Raw genomic sequence first — 14,432 nt, forward strand, 5'->3', positions numbered from 1 at the left:
GGGCTGGGGATGTAGCTCAGTGGTAAAGTGCCCCTGGTTCAACCCCCAGCACCAAAAAAAAAAAAAATTCTAGAGTTTCAGAGCCAGAGGGTCAAAGGGTCAGCAAGCAGCTTGGTGAGAAGAGAGTTCTCTTCAACTTTGTGGGGTTTTGTTTTTGTTTTGAGATGGGGGTCTTGCATTGTTGCCTACGCTGACCCCAAACTCCTGTGGTCAGGCTTTATTCCTGCCTTAGCCTCCTGAGTGTCTGGGCCTACAGGCATGTATCATGGCACTTCTTCTACTTTAGATTGTCCTGCTTTCATCAAAACAGCCTTGGGGCCAGGTTTGGTAGTGAACACCTGTAACAGCCCAGCAACTCAGGAGACTGAGACAGATGGATTGCAAGGTCAAGGCCAGCTGCAAATTAGCCAGACCCTAAATAAAAAAACAAAAGGGCTGGGGTTGTAGCTTAGTGGTAGAACACCCCTGGATTCAATCCTTAGAATCATAAAAAAAAAAAAAAAAAAAAGAAAACATAGTCTTCTGCCCCCTTGTGTGCTTCTTAGGGAAGAGAAGAGCTTTGTTCAGAGATACATGTGAGCAGATGGCCCCCTGGTCACCTAGTGATTTTTACCTCCACTTGAGCTGAGTTGTCTTCCTGCCCTGTTCCCTTCCTCACCCTGCTTCCTTCTCTGTTGGGCAAAGAAAATAATAATTACCATCTTCCTTTGGCATGAGCAAAAATTACCTTGGGTAATGGACGCACCTCTGCTGAGGGGGCTGTTGAATAGATTGGCCTTTTGCCCAGTGATCGCAGATAAACTTTCTCCTCAGGTCTTAGGTCATTCTCTGCCTGTGTTCTGTCCCTGCTCCTCTTTGTATCCCAGTGATTGATCCCATCATGACATTAAAGTCAGGCCCTTGGGGTCAGCCTAGAATAGACCCTTATTTACTGTCTCCAATTAAAACTGAATAACTCCATCTCTCCTGCCACTGTTGTACTTCAGGGCTTCCAGAATGCTAGCCTAGTGTGCATGACGTCTCCAGACTGGCTGTCCAGCATCAGCCTCTCCTTCACCCTCTGACACAGTCTTCTACCTTACTGCCAAACCGACCTTCCTAAACAGCACTTCTGACCATATCACTCCCTTAAACATCTTCCACAATTCCCTTAAACAGTCTACAGTGAGTATATTGGGGTTCTGAATTTCTAGAATGAGATGTCTGTGTTCATATCTTGCTTCTGCTACTTCCTAGCTTGTGACTTACAGCAAGTAATTTAATCTCTTTGTCTGTTTCCTTTTCTGTTAAATTAAAGTTATTATTGTACCAAACACGGAATTATTGTTAGGATTAGATAGGTGACAACATGTCAGGTGCTTAGATTGATGATTGGAACATAATAGGGTCTCAGTATCATGTCCTTTATTAATATGATAAACATTTTTGTGTCTGGGTGCTGTGGTGCATGCCTATAGTCCAACTGACTTGGGAAACTGAGGCAGGAGGATCATAAGCTCTAGGCCAAACTCAGCAGTCTAGCAAGGCCCTAAGTAACTTAGCAAGACCCTGTCTCAAAAGGTGAATTGGACTGGGGATGTGCCCCAGTGGTAAAGCATACTGGCTTCAATACCTAGTACAAAAAATAATTATTCTGGGGGCTGGGGAGATAGCTCAGTCGGTAGAGTGCTTGCCTTGCAAGCACAAGGCTCTGGGTTCGATCCCCAGTACCGCAAAAAAAAAAAATGTAAAAATAATTATTCTGTAGTCGTCATTATTATAGAGTGCCTAGGAGTTACTTGAGAGTTTGCTTAAAGTGTGTATCTCTGACCCTACCCTGAGAAATGCTCATTTCAGTAGGCTCGAAATAAGGCCTCAAGTTTAACTAACTACCCCTGGTAAATCTAATGCTAGGGTTTGGAAGGCCCTACTTTGAAAAATGTTGTGTACAGAATAAAGTTTCAACTTTTTTTTTCCAATACTGGAGATTAAACCCAGTTGCACTTCACCACTGAGTTATATCCCCAGCCCTTTTTATTTTTTAAGTCAGGGTGTCACTAAGTTGCTCAACCTGGCCTGAAACTTGCGGTTCTCTGGCCTCATCCTCCCGAGTCTCTGGGATTACAGGCATGTGCCTCTACACTTGGCTCAAACTTCTTTTTGCAGCATTAAAAACCCTCTTGTTAACCAGCCCCTTGCCCAACTTTGTAGTCTCAATTCTTGACCTAAACCCTTTATCACTTGACTTGTGAGGAGTTGCAGTTCCTTGAACATAGCAAGCTCTTGTCTCTGTTGACACCCTCTGCCCTGGATGCTCCCTGCCCTGGCTGCCTTTCAGTTAGGAACTGCCACTTACCCTGTAGCCTTATCTCCCCGGCCATGTATCCTCTGTGCAGACACTTACTGCGTTCTGCTGTATAATTTTGTTATTGTTGTTAGTCATTTGCCCCAGCCTCAGGAACAAAGAACTGTGCCAAATTTATCTGTGGGTACTGTAAATGATATGTGAATTATATCTCAGATTGCTGGGGTTTTCAGTGGGTATGTATCCCTGTACCTGGTACAAAGCATGGTATGTTGTAGGCATCAGTAAATACTTACTCAGTGGAGAAATGACTATTTTCTTTTTCGTATTATTTTATTTTGAGACAGGGTCTTGCTAAGTTGCCCAGGCTAGCCTTAAATTTGTGATCCTTCTGCCTCAGCCTTCTAAGAAATGACTATTTTCTTTTGCTTGTTTTTCAACTTATAGAAAATTGTTGCTGAACAGAATTTGGAGGATACCAGGCAGCAGCTTTTGGCAGCCAGAAGTAGTCAGGCCAAGGCCATTGACGTACTGGAGACTCGGGTACTGATCTTACTCTCAGCGTGCCCTGTGTGTGGGTGGAACCAACTGATTGATGTGGTGCGGCCAAGAATCCCCTGTTCAGCTCTACCCTTTCAAGCATTTACTTTTTGGGTCTTATACAGGGTTATTTTCTTTACTCTTGCCACATTACCGTCATTGCTCCACAAAAAATTTTCTCTTGGTTATTGATTCCTTTTTATTCCCATTGGCCTCCCTCCTATAGGAAACCACTTGAAACCACTTGAATGTGGTTAATTTAGACCCTTTTATTGTGCAGTTGCCCTAAATTGGGTAGCATTGTTACATGTGCATGTGCGGGTTTATTTGTTTTGCTTATTGGTACTGGGATTGATCGAGGGGTGCTTTACCACTGAGCTACATCCCCAGACCTTTTAATTTTTTTATTTTGAAACAGAGTCTTGCTAAGTTGCTGAAGCTGACCTCGAACTTGCAATCCTTCTCCTTCAGTCTCCTGAGTTGCTTGGATTATAGGTGTGCGCCACTGTGCCTGGCCATGTTTTTTTAATCTCTGTAAATGATACAACTATTGATTTGTCTTCTCTGTTACCTTCATCTGCTCTGTCTTCTGTCCATGCCTGCTGCTTGTTCTTACCTACTCTACTGTGTAGTTATCTGTTACATGATAGATATCCAGACTGCCTCACTCTTCTGGCCAGCACAGATTACACTGCAATGACTAACCTGTTCCATCTCTTTAAGGGTGATAGAAAATGTGACTAAGTAGGACAAGATTGTTCCCAAAGATCTGCACCTGGCTTTCCTTCTCCAACAAGCCCGAGGTTTCTAATCTGCATTTCTGCCTTTTCCAGCATTGGCATTTCACAGCCTTGTAGTTTTTGCCAGTTTATTTGTTGTGAAGTGATAGTTCATTGCTTTATTTTCATTGCCAACATTATTAATGAGTTTGACCATCACTATATGACTGCTGGTCTCTTAGGGTTTCTACTTTTGGTATTGTCAATTCATACTGTGTGCTTATTTTTCTTCGAGTATTTCAGACTTTTATTTCATTGGAAGGATTCCATTGTACAGTCTAGTTCCTAATATTTTGTTGTTTTCAGTTCTGAACTAATCTGTTAACTTTAGGCATGTGTCTTTTGTTGAACAGAAATTCTTAAGTTTGACACAGTTGAATTCATCAACTTTTTAAAATAAGAGCATGAATCCATTTTTACTTAATTTTAATCAGTTTAGATCCTTGAGGGGTACAGTGTCACATGGATTTTGTGTCTAGTGGCCTTGGCAGGAAGGTTCCTTTAGAGTTTGACCAAAACCATGCCACCGTTTCCAAGGTCTGAAGTTCCCTTTCTCCAAATTACTCTGGTGTTGTTTGGTTTACTGCCAGGAGTCACTGTTCTGTTTTATGCTTTGTACACATAAGCACATCTCTTGTCCAAGTAGAATTCAGTTCCATCTCTGGCATAAACACCTTCAATTTTTTTTTTTTTTTTTTGGGGTGGTGCTGGGAATTGAACCCAGGGCCTTGTGCATTCAAGGCAAGCACTCTACCAACTGAGCTATATTCCCAGCCCAAACACCTTCAGTTTTAAGAAGAGCTGTGTGCTCCTTTTGATTCCAAAGACCCAGCTTATAGCTTCCAGACATATTTGGCTTCTAGAATTCTTTTCCCAGCAGCCTCCACAGGCTTCAAGATGGCAGAAAGAGAAAGGCCTCATCAGTGTTTTTTGCTATGTGCTTCAAAGTTCCATTTAAGACATATATTCTTGCTGGGTATGGTGGTGCATGCCTGTAATGCTAGGAACTCAAAGTCTGAGGCAGGAGGATTGCAAGTTCAAGGCCAGCCTCAGCAACTTAGTGAGACTGTAAGCAACTTAGCAAGACACTGTCTCAAAAAAGAAGAAAGGGTTCAATGGTAAAGTGTCCCTGGGTTCAGTGCCTAGCGCTCCCCCCAAAAATCCATTTTTGTTTCTAAGTCACAGAGATCATCTGTATTTTTTCTACTAATTTTATAATTTTATTATTCATATAATAGATCTCTAATTCATGTACAAACTGTGTATATGTATGATTTTAAGTAATAATCAGGCTTTACTTTTCTCCAGCTTTCTCAACATCATTTGCTGAACAATCTATCCTTTCCACACTGATCCTCATGCTAGACTTAGCACATACTAGGTTTCCATTTGCACATGGGTTTGCCTCTGCCTTCTCCAGCGTATTCCTTTGGTCAGACTATCTGCTGTTATATAAACTCTGCAATGTGTTTATTTCTGTAGTGTTGTCAGTACTAGATCTTGGTACCTGATATCTTCTTCTTTTCTTTGAAGGTTGATTTAACTATTTGCAAAAATTTGAAATTTTCAGTTTAAATTTCTCAAGTTTTGAGATCATAAAATTTAATCTGGATTTTTAGTGGAGTTACATTAAATGTGTAGACTGTGGGAGAATTGTCATTTTTATAATATTAAGGATTTCCTTCTGAGAATGTATATAAATTCCATTTATTCAGATTATTTTGCACTCTTGATTAAAATTTTACATTTTTCCCACTAGATGTCTTATTTTCTTGACTGAGTTTTTAACTCTTAGAACCTTTATAGAGTTTGTATCCATACTATGAGGGTACCATTTCAATATATATTTTCTGAACCCAAGAATTGAAAAAGCTGGGTTTTAATCCTGGCTCTACCACTACTAAAAGTTGTAATCCTGGACAAGTAACATTACCGTTGTCTAAGCATGGAAATAGTCACCCCCGTCTCATGGGATTATTTTAGTGAAATCTTCAGTGTGGATGTATGTGAAGAATCTGAGGCTGAAAACTGTCCCTCTCAGGGCCTGGGGGGGTAGCTCATAGCATAGCATAGTATTGGTCTAGCACACATGAGACCCTGGGCTTCATCCCCAGCACACACAAAAGAACAAAAATCCCAACTGCCAGGTGCCCGGATGCACACCTGTAATCATGGCTACTTGTAGGCTGAAGCAAGAGGGTCATAGGTTCAGCCTAGGCAACTTAGCAAGATCCCATCTCAAACAAAAAAGACTAGAAGAGACAATGTTAAAATGCTAGTATTTTATAATGGTAAACTTTTGGATATCTCTTTTCTCGGTTTGCATTTTTTTGTCATGTACCTGTTCACTAATTTTTTTGTTTTGTTCTGTTTTGGTGCTAGGGATGGAAGCCAGGGCCTTACGCCTGCTAAGCACATGCTGTACCACTGCCTAATTTCCCCAGCCTAATTTGAATTTTAAAACCGTATGTTAAAACTGCTCAGCTTCCTGTGAACAGAAGGAATGCTTTTATTCTCCTTAGGTGAAGGAACTGGAACGGAGCCTTCAAGCCTCTGAGGAGCAGCTCAGGCAGAGCAGGGATGTCATGGCTGCACAGGATGCGCAGATCCAGGAACTCGTGAGTGCATCTTGGGCACTAAGTCTTGGGCTTTCCCACTGATCCTGTGCAGATGCCCCAGACGTAGTGTCTGGATCTGACCTTGGACATAGTTATTGGACTAGACGTGAGCATGCGGGCAGAGCAGGTCAAGGACAGAGAAGCTGCTGGAGGATCCCAGTGACCTGAAGATGTGGACTGACTGGGTGATTCCCACCAATAGCCAACCTTCAGGCCCTGCCCCACTCTGGGGAAGTTAGGGGCAGTAGCTCTTCAAGGAGTCCAATCTCACCTTGTCTTCAGAAGCGTGGAGAACTGGTCGAGGCTCTAGGGAGAAGGTGGGCAAAGAAGTATTGTCACAGCTAGGGCTGGGGTTGTGGCTCAGTGGTAGAGTGCTTGCCTAGTGTGTGTGAGGCACTGGGTTTGAGCCTCAGCGCCACACATAAATAGACTAAGTAAAGGTCCATCAACAACTAAAAAAAAAAGTTTAAAAAAAAAGTGGTCAGCAACCAGGTGCAGAGTCCCCTCCTGTCATCTCAGCAATTCAGGAAGCTAAGGTAGGAGGATCACAAGTTCAAGGCCAACTTCAGCAGCTTAGAAAGACCCTGTCTAAAAATAAAAAGGGCTGGGGATGTAGCTCAGTGGTATACTGCTTGCCAAGCATTTTTGAAGCCCTGGGTTCAATCCTCAGTGCCACAAAAAAAATAAAATTAAATAAATAAAAAGCAGCCATAACTGATTTCATGATTGCCACATCCCAGTACTGTGCTGAGTACTTTGCACAGGATTTCACTTAGTCCTTGCAGCATACCTAAGAGGCACACACTGTCATCTGCATTTTGTAGAGGCCAGTTCAGAAGGATTTGGCACTGACCAGGGGCTTACAGTGAGCAAGTGGAAAGACTCACATCTCTCTTATGCAAAGCCCTGTTCTTCACCACTGTATTCTACTGCCACCCCAGAAAAGCCTCAGCCTAGAGGGACACTGTGCAGCTGTGAAGGAAGACTGCTTCAGGAGCTGGCTAATTTCCAGAGCTTCCCCACACGCCATGAGGGTACAGCAGTGGCAGCAAACCCAGAACCAGGGGCTGAGGTGTGGCTCAGTGGAGTGCTTGCCTAGCATGCGCGAAACAAGAAAAAAACAAGACCCACGCTAGGCCATCTCCCAGAACAGGACAGGTCTGGCGTCATAGGCACAGCTTGCAGGGGTTCCTCAGCAACACCTGGGTGGAGGCGGTTAGGAAGAGGAGCTGTTTGTGTTGGGTACCATCTTTGGGCCACCAAGACCCAGAATGAGGATACCCCCAAAAGAAACATTTTTTTCCTCTTAACTGAGGGACTCTGGTTCCCTGCAGGCGGCAGCAAACCGGGACAGCAGCCTCGCACAGCAGCAGGCGCTCGCCCTGCAGCAACAGTGCAGGGAGCGCACCCAAGGGCTGGAGGCCCAGGTGGCCGCCCTGGAGCAGGCTCAGGCTGCCGAGCAGACAGCGGCAGAGTGCAGAACGGTGAGTGGAGGATGGTGGGAGGCTGAGCGGGAGCCCTGGGCCCGCACAGCCCATCTGCCCCTGCCTGCCTGGAGCAGGAACTCTGCCGCTCTCAGATTGGAAGCCGCCACATACAGCACGGGGACCTTTCCAACCAGCACCTGCTCATGAGAACATGGGAAATGGCGACTTTTTACAGAAATCAAAATAGATGGATTTTCTTTCTCCTTGGGTTCCAGAGGGACTTCCTGGTGCTTCCTGACCATTCCCCTCAGCCTCTTCATGTTCTTTCTGAAACTGATACTGTTTCTCTCCAATGACTTCTCCCTTTCTCTGCTCCCTCTCCCTGCCCCACAGCTTTGAGAATCATGTTATTCCTTCTTGTGAGAACTTTATTTATTTATTTTTAATTTTTTCTTTATTGGTAGTGGGGATTGAACCCAGGGGTGCTTATCCACTGAGCCACATCCCCAGCCCTTTGTACATTTTGTTTTGAGACAGGGTCTTGCCAGATTGCTTAGGGCCTCGCTAAGTTGCTGAGGCTGGCTTTGAACTTGCCATCCTCTTGCCTCAGCCTCCCAAACCGCTGGGATTACAGGCATGCACACCACATCCAGCTTATTTTTTTTCTTTTTCTTTTTTTGTGGTACTGGGGATTATTTTTTCTTTTTTCTTTTTTTTTTGCAGTGCTGGAGTTGAAACCCAGAACCTCATGCATGCTAGGCAGCTGCTCTCCCACTGAGCCAAACCCCAGCCCCCAGAGTTTTTCAGTGTTTCTCTTTCTTACTCCCATCCTATTGTCTCTCATATCCCTACAGTGACCAAAAGAAAGGGCATTTCAGAGGTGCTGATCTTTTCTTTTTATGTGTTCTTGATTTGCAGAGAGAGCTAGAACAAGAAAACGCAGCCCTTAAAGAAAGCAGAAATGAATTTGAACGTTCTTTACAACATCATCAGTTTGAGCTAAAGAAGCTGAAGGTATTTATCTAATTGAATTACAGTTTCACAAAAGTGTTTGTATCTTTTTTTACATGTGTATTTGGAGAGATCAGCCAAAATCCTATCCTTGATACTTACCTGGCAGGGGAGGTACTGTGATCACAGAAGTTCTATACTTTCGGTGGAAACATGCAGCTAACTTTAGATAGGCAGCTGCTAGAAAGCCTCACCTCCTTGAGTCCTCTCAGAGATCCAGGACCATATTAAGAATCATACCAGGTGTGGTAGCACACACCTTTAATCCCAGTGACTTGGGAGCCTGAGGCAGGAGAATCACAAGTTCAAGGCCATCCTTGGCAAGTTAGACCATCTTAAAATACAATTCAAAAAGAGTTGTGTTCAATTCCCAATACCAGGAAAAAAAAGAAAAAAGAAAAAAATATGCTCATTTGGCAGTTAATGTCATTGAAGTTCCAAGTGTAAGTAATTTGAACAAATTTCATAGTTAGGGATCGTGCTGATCTGACCTTTCACTCCATGAGGGTGGCCCTGTCCTTCCTTCCTCTGTGTCATTATAACAGTTACCCGAATGCCATGCTGTCAGAGCACCTCTCGGACTTGTTTTTTTAGTAAGACAAGTAAATCAAGGTCTTAAAAGTCCATGAAGACCTTGTTTGTATCAGGGACCTTGTGCAGAAATGAAGACACTGTCAACTGGACTGCTTCCCTTGCCTTCTGTGCACTGGTGCATGAATCAGGTCCTGCCTCCTTCATGCCCTTGACATCCCTGGTCATATATGCTCCAGGCTTCCCCGGCTCTTCTCCCTGCACCTGTGGATGATGGGTCATTGGAATACTTGCCCAGCTTGGTGCATATCCGTCGGAAGGGATGTTCTCTGGGAATGTTCATAGCTGAGTGACCCGTGCGCTTTCAGTACTGGTAATCTGACGGGTGGCCCAGGCATTGTCAGCAATTGGCAGCAGGCACCTTGGAGTCAGAGATTGTTTCATGCATTCCTTAACCAAACATTTGAGTGCCAGTAAGTGCCAGGCACCATTTTAGGTGCAGAGATCTGGCAATGAACCAGATAAGACAGAACTTCTCCTACATGGAACTTGTAACTAGAGACAATAAACCAACTGCAAATAGTGATCAGTTATGAAGAAAACAAGGCAGGGTGAGGGACAGACAGGAGGGAGGCGAGGCCACTTTTCAGTGTGCAGGTCAAAGAAGGCTTCTGAGACATTTGAGCCAAAGATCTGATTAGTGTGAAGAAGCCAGAAATGTGGATATGTGGAGAAGAAATGTTCCAGACAGAAGAAATAGCAAATACAGAGGTTCTGAGGCAGAAAGAAAACTTGGTCTTTTCCAAGAATAGTCCAGTGTGGCTGTAGCTGAGCCACTGGGGAGCACAGAGGCTGAGAGGGAGAAGGCCACAGGGATAAGAAAGTACAGTGGGCAGCCTCTGTATGTTTTAGGCAGAGAAGGGATATAAGGGGTTTTGTTTCAAAATGACTTCCCTGGCCCAGGTTGGCGGGGGGCGGCATGGAAGGAAGCACAGGGAGAAGGGCTTTTCGGAGGCTTCCCAGCATTGCAACGGCTACATGTTAGTGGTGGCTTTGGGAAAAAGTGTGCAGATTCAGGATGTATATTTGATATGGAGCTTTTATGACTTTCCATGAAGGGATGAGAGGAAAGGGAATTGGAGGCTACTCCCAGGCTTGTGTGTAGCTCAAGGTTTCTCAACCTCAGCGCCGGATGATTGTGGTGGAGTCTGGGCTACAAATGTGCAGTGCATGCTGTTGAGGAGAATCTTGGTCTCTACTTTGCCAGTTGTCTCTTGGAGAGGCAGTATCATGCCTGGCCAAGAACCACTAGGAGTCTGGGAGATATCTGGTCATCTTTTGGCTATCAAGTGTGGAAATACCAGCAGAGGTTCAAGAATGATACATAAAGTAGAAAGTCATTACAGTGTTTCCCCCTTTGGTACTAGGGATTGAACCCAGGGTGCTTAACCACTGAGCCACATCCCAGCCCTTTTTATGTTTTATTTAGAGACAAGGCCTAGTGAGTTGCTTAGGGCCTCGCTCAGTTGCTGAGACTGGCTTTGAACTCATGATGCTCCTGCCTCAACCTCCTGAGGCACTACAAGTGTGTGCACCACACCCAGTTACACTTTTATTTTTTGATTAACAACCAAAGGACATGGAATGAGTATGTAGAACAGGACCAAAGGAAATATAAAACAACATGAAGAGAAAGAACAGATTCACAGCAGCTCAGATATTATTGTGCTTATTATGTTTAAGAAGATAAGACAGAATTACAAATTTCAGCAGAGATTTGGAAACTAATAAAGTATATCAATTTTGAAAAGGAATCAAATGAAACTTTAGAGCTGAAAAAGACATAACTGAAATGAATGCAGTAATTACAAAGGGCACAAGGGAGCTCTTACGGCGGTGGCTCTTTTGCTATTCCTATGGTGGTGGCCCCACAACTCGTCCACTTGCACACCACGCAGTGCAGCTTGTCCTTGGTCGGTTACCCTTCAGGAAAGCTGTTTAAAAAACTGAATGAGTCCAACAGCAGATTAGAACTAAAGAGAGAATTAGCAAAATGGAGTAGAGAGCAGAACGAACTAGCCAGAGTGAGGCACACAAAAGAACTAGGAGACATACAGGACATGGACGTTTTATTGTGTGTCAGTGAAGAGCCAGAGACAGTCCCTGAAGAAATCCAAGCAGCCCAGATTTTAAATCCATACCCGGACATGGTTTGGGTCTAACAAAAACAAAGAATTAGTCTCAAACAGACTTTCACTAAAGGAAATACAGAAGAGAATTTTTCAGAAGAAGGAAAATTCTAGATAGAAGTACAAAGGATGTAAAGAGGTAAGAGGGAATGAAGAAGAAACCTAAATGGACTTTTTAAAAAAATGATGATTTTTTTTCATGGTCTTTAATCTCCATATTCTTGTGTGACATTTGCAGCACAGGTACTCAACCTCACAGGGATGTAAGACCCCCACTTGGAGGGTCCATTGTGCTTAAGGAATGCAATAATTATTTATCTTGATAAACATTTAATGTAAAATAAAATGTAAGACAAAAATAACTTAAGGCAGGTAATATAAATGCATTCAGTATTCTCAACTACTCACATCTTCTGGGAACAGCACAAAAATACCAAGTAGGACTGGATTTTGTGTGGGTGTGTGGCTCAGTGGTACTTAACACACAGAAGGCCCTGGGTTCTGCACTAACGAGAAAAAAGAAAGCCTAGACTTTGGCAAGACAGAGATACATGTTGTAATCTCTAGGCTAATCACTAAAAAAAGGAATAAAAGGGCATGTAGTGGACTGGGGATGTAGCTCAGATGGTAGAGTGGTTGCCTTGCAAGCACAAGGCCCTGGGTTCAGTCCCCAGCACCGCAAGAAAACAAAAAAGAAGAGATGCTCCTTTGGGGCTGGGGCTGTAGCTCAGTGGCAGAGCACTTGCCTAGCACATGTGAGGCACTGGGTTTGATCCTTAGTACCACATAAAAATGAATAAATAAAACGAAGGTATTGTGTCCATCTACAACTAAATTTTTTTTTTTTTAAAAAAAGAGGCATGTAGCTTCCAGATTTACAAAAGAAAAAATTTTTTTTAAATTCAGAATAGAAAATGAAGAGTTAAAAATGAATATAAAACAGGAGACAAATAGTGCCTTCAGATGGTAATTTTAAACCCAAACATGTCAGTATTTAACCAGATGCCACAATTAAAAGACAAAGATTTTCAATTTTTAATGTAACTATTTGCTATTTATCAGAGTCATGTCTGAAGTAGGGAAACAGAAGAATTGAAAATAAAAGGTTTGGGAAACTAGGCAAGTGGTACATTCCGTAATCCCAGTGACTCAAGAGGCTAAGGAAAGAGGATCACAATTTGGAGGCTGGACCTGCTACTTAGAAAGGCTCTCAGCAATTTAGCCTGATAGCCTGATTCTGTCTCAAAATTAAAAAAAAAAAAAAAAAAAAAAAAAAGGCTGGGGGTGTTGGTCAGTAGAGAAGCATCCCTGGGTTCAGTCCCCAGTACCCAGCCCCACAAAAAATGAACAGAAATCCAAAAGTCAATAGACAAATCTACCATCTTGGATATTTTAACAGATTTCTATAATTGACAGAATAAGTTAACAGAAAGTTTTAGTATAGAGTTAAACAACATATGTAATTAAACAACTTGTCAATTAAAATCAGCATACTACAGTGACACAGCACAATTCTCAGTAGCTAAGGTATGGAACCAACCTAGATGCCCATCAACAGATGAATGGATAAAGAAATGTGGTACATATATAAAATGGAATATTACTCAGCCATAAAGAAGAATAACTTTATGACATTTGCCAGAAAATGGATGGATATGGAGACTATCATGCTAAATGAAATAAACCAACCCCCCAAAATGAATATTTTCTCTGATAAGTGGATGCTAAACCACAATAAAGGGGATGAAAGTTAAGTGGATTAGACAAAGGAGAATGAAGGGAAAGGAGAGGGGATAGGAAAGAGTGCAATGAAACTGACATAACTTTCCTAGGTACATACAGTGAATCTCACCATGGTGTACATCCATAGGACGGGATCCTAATTAGAATAAAATATATTCCATGATTGTATGAATATATCAAAATAGATTCTACTGTCACATGTATCTAAAAAGAACCAATTTAAAAATGCACTTTCAAATCACCCACAGGGTGATAGAAAAAAATCATAATAGAAATTAAAAAGACCTAAATTTGAGATCATGTGAATACTATGTATCAGAACTAATGGAGTATAAAGCAATATGTAGAAGGAAATATTAGTCTGACTTGGATCATTCAGGAAGAAAGACTGAGAATTGAACCACATTTCCATTCTAAGAAGTCACTTAAAGTCAGTTGTGCACACCTGTGATCCCAGGTACTTGGGAGACTGAAGTAGAAGGATCAGAAATATGAGGCCAGCCTTAACAACTTACTAAGACCCTGTCTCAAAATAATAAAAACGGTTGGAGAGCTGGAAGTATAGGTCAGCATAAGAGCATCTGCCTAGCAAGCATGATACCCTGGGATCAGTCTCCCTCACTATCAAAAAATAATTAATTAAAAATAAATAAATTTTTAAAGGGCTGTGGGTGTAGCTCAGTGGTAGAGCACATGTGCTAGGTTCAGTCCCCAGTATTACACACACACAAAAAAAAGATATTTAAAAAACAAAATTCAAAGAAGGGAGGAATGATAAATATAAGAGCACAGATTAATGAAGTAAAGGAGAAGTGAGACCCTCTTTGTAATAAAGAGCAATGGATCTTGAAGCTGATTTTTTTTTTTTTTTTTTTTTTTTTGCACTGGGGATTGAACCCAGGGAGTGCTTAACCACTGAGCCGCATCCCCAGCCCTTTTTAATATTTTTTTTTTTTTTAGAGACAGAGTCTTGCAGAGGTGCTTAGGGCCTTGCTAAGTTGCTGAGGCTGGCTTTGAACTCCCAACCTTCCTGTGTCAGCCTCCAGAGCCTCTGGGATTACAGGCATGTGCCACTGTGCCTGGCAAAGTTGATTTCTTGGAAGACTTAGTAAAATTTTTAAACTCTGGATGAGACTAATCAAGGAAAAAAAAAGGCAGTGGCACAAATAGCCCATGTCAGTTATGAAAAAGAAAACATTACTACATATCCTGAGACCAAAAAGATAAGAAATAAATACTTCATGCCAATACATTTTAAAATTTATTTTAAATGGTAACATTCTAGAAAAATATAACTTGTCAAAACTGAC

At 42.3% G+C, this 14,432-nt stretch overlaps 1 protein-coding gene and 1 non-coding gene across 9 annotated transcripts in view; one reads left to right on the forward strand and one right to left on the reverse strand.

Annotated features, from left to right (window-relative positions):
* Golga1 (golgin A1) overlaps positions 1–14,432 on the forward strand; it is a 51,333-nt gene that overhangs the window by 22,725 nt on the left and 14,176 nt on the right. For 7 of the 8 annotated variants that reach the window (XM_047525828.1, XM_047525824.1, XM_047525831.1 and 4 more), the window contains exons 12-15: positions 2,732–2,827; positions 6,126–6,221; positions 7,556–7,705; positions 8,567–8,662. In XM_047525828.1, the coding sequence (XP_047381784.1) occupies positions 2,732–2,827; positions 6,126–6,221; positions 7,556–7,705; positions 8,567–8,662 (438 nt within the window). The remainder of the gene's footprint in view (positions 1–2,731; positions 2,828–6,125; positions 6,222–7,555; positions 7,706–8,566; positions 8,663–14,432) is intronic. The other variant, XM_047525830.1, reaches the window with a different exon arrangement.
* Trnas-uga (transfer RNA serine (anticodon UGA)) lies at positions 4,301–4,375 on the reverse strand. Its single transcript has one exon. It is a non-coding gene; the product is annotated as a tRNA-Ser (tRNA).

The sequence above is a fragment of the Sciurus carolinensis genome, chromosome 14 (genome assembly GCF_902686445.1).
Source record: "Sciurus carolinensis chromosome 14, mSciCar1.2, whole genome shotgun sequence".
NCBI classification, from domain to species: domain Eukaryota; kingdom Metazoa; phylum Chordata; class Mammalia; order Rodentia; family Sciuridae; genus Sciurus; species Sciurus carolinensis.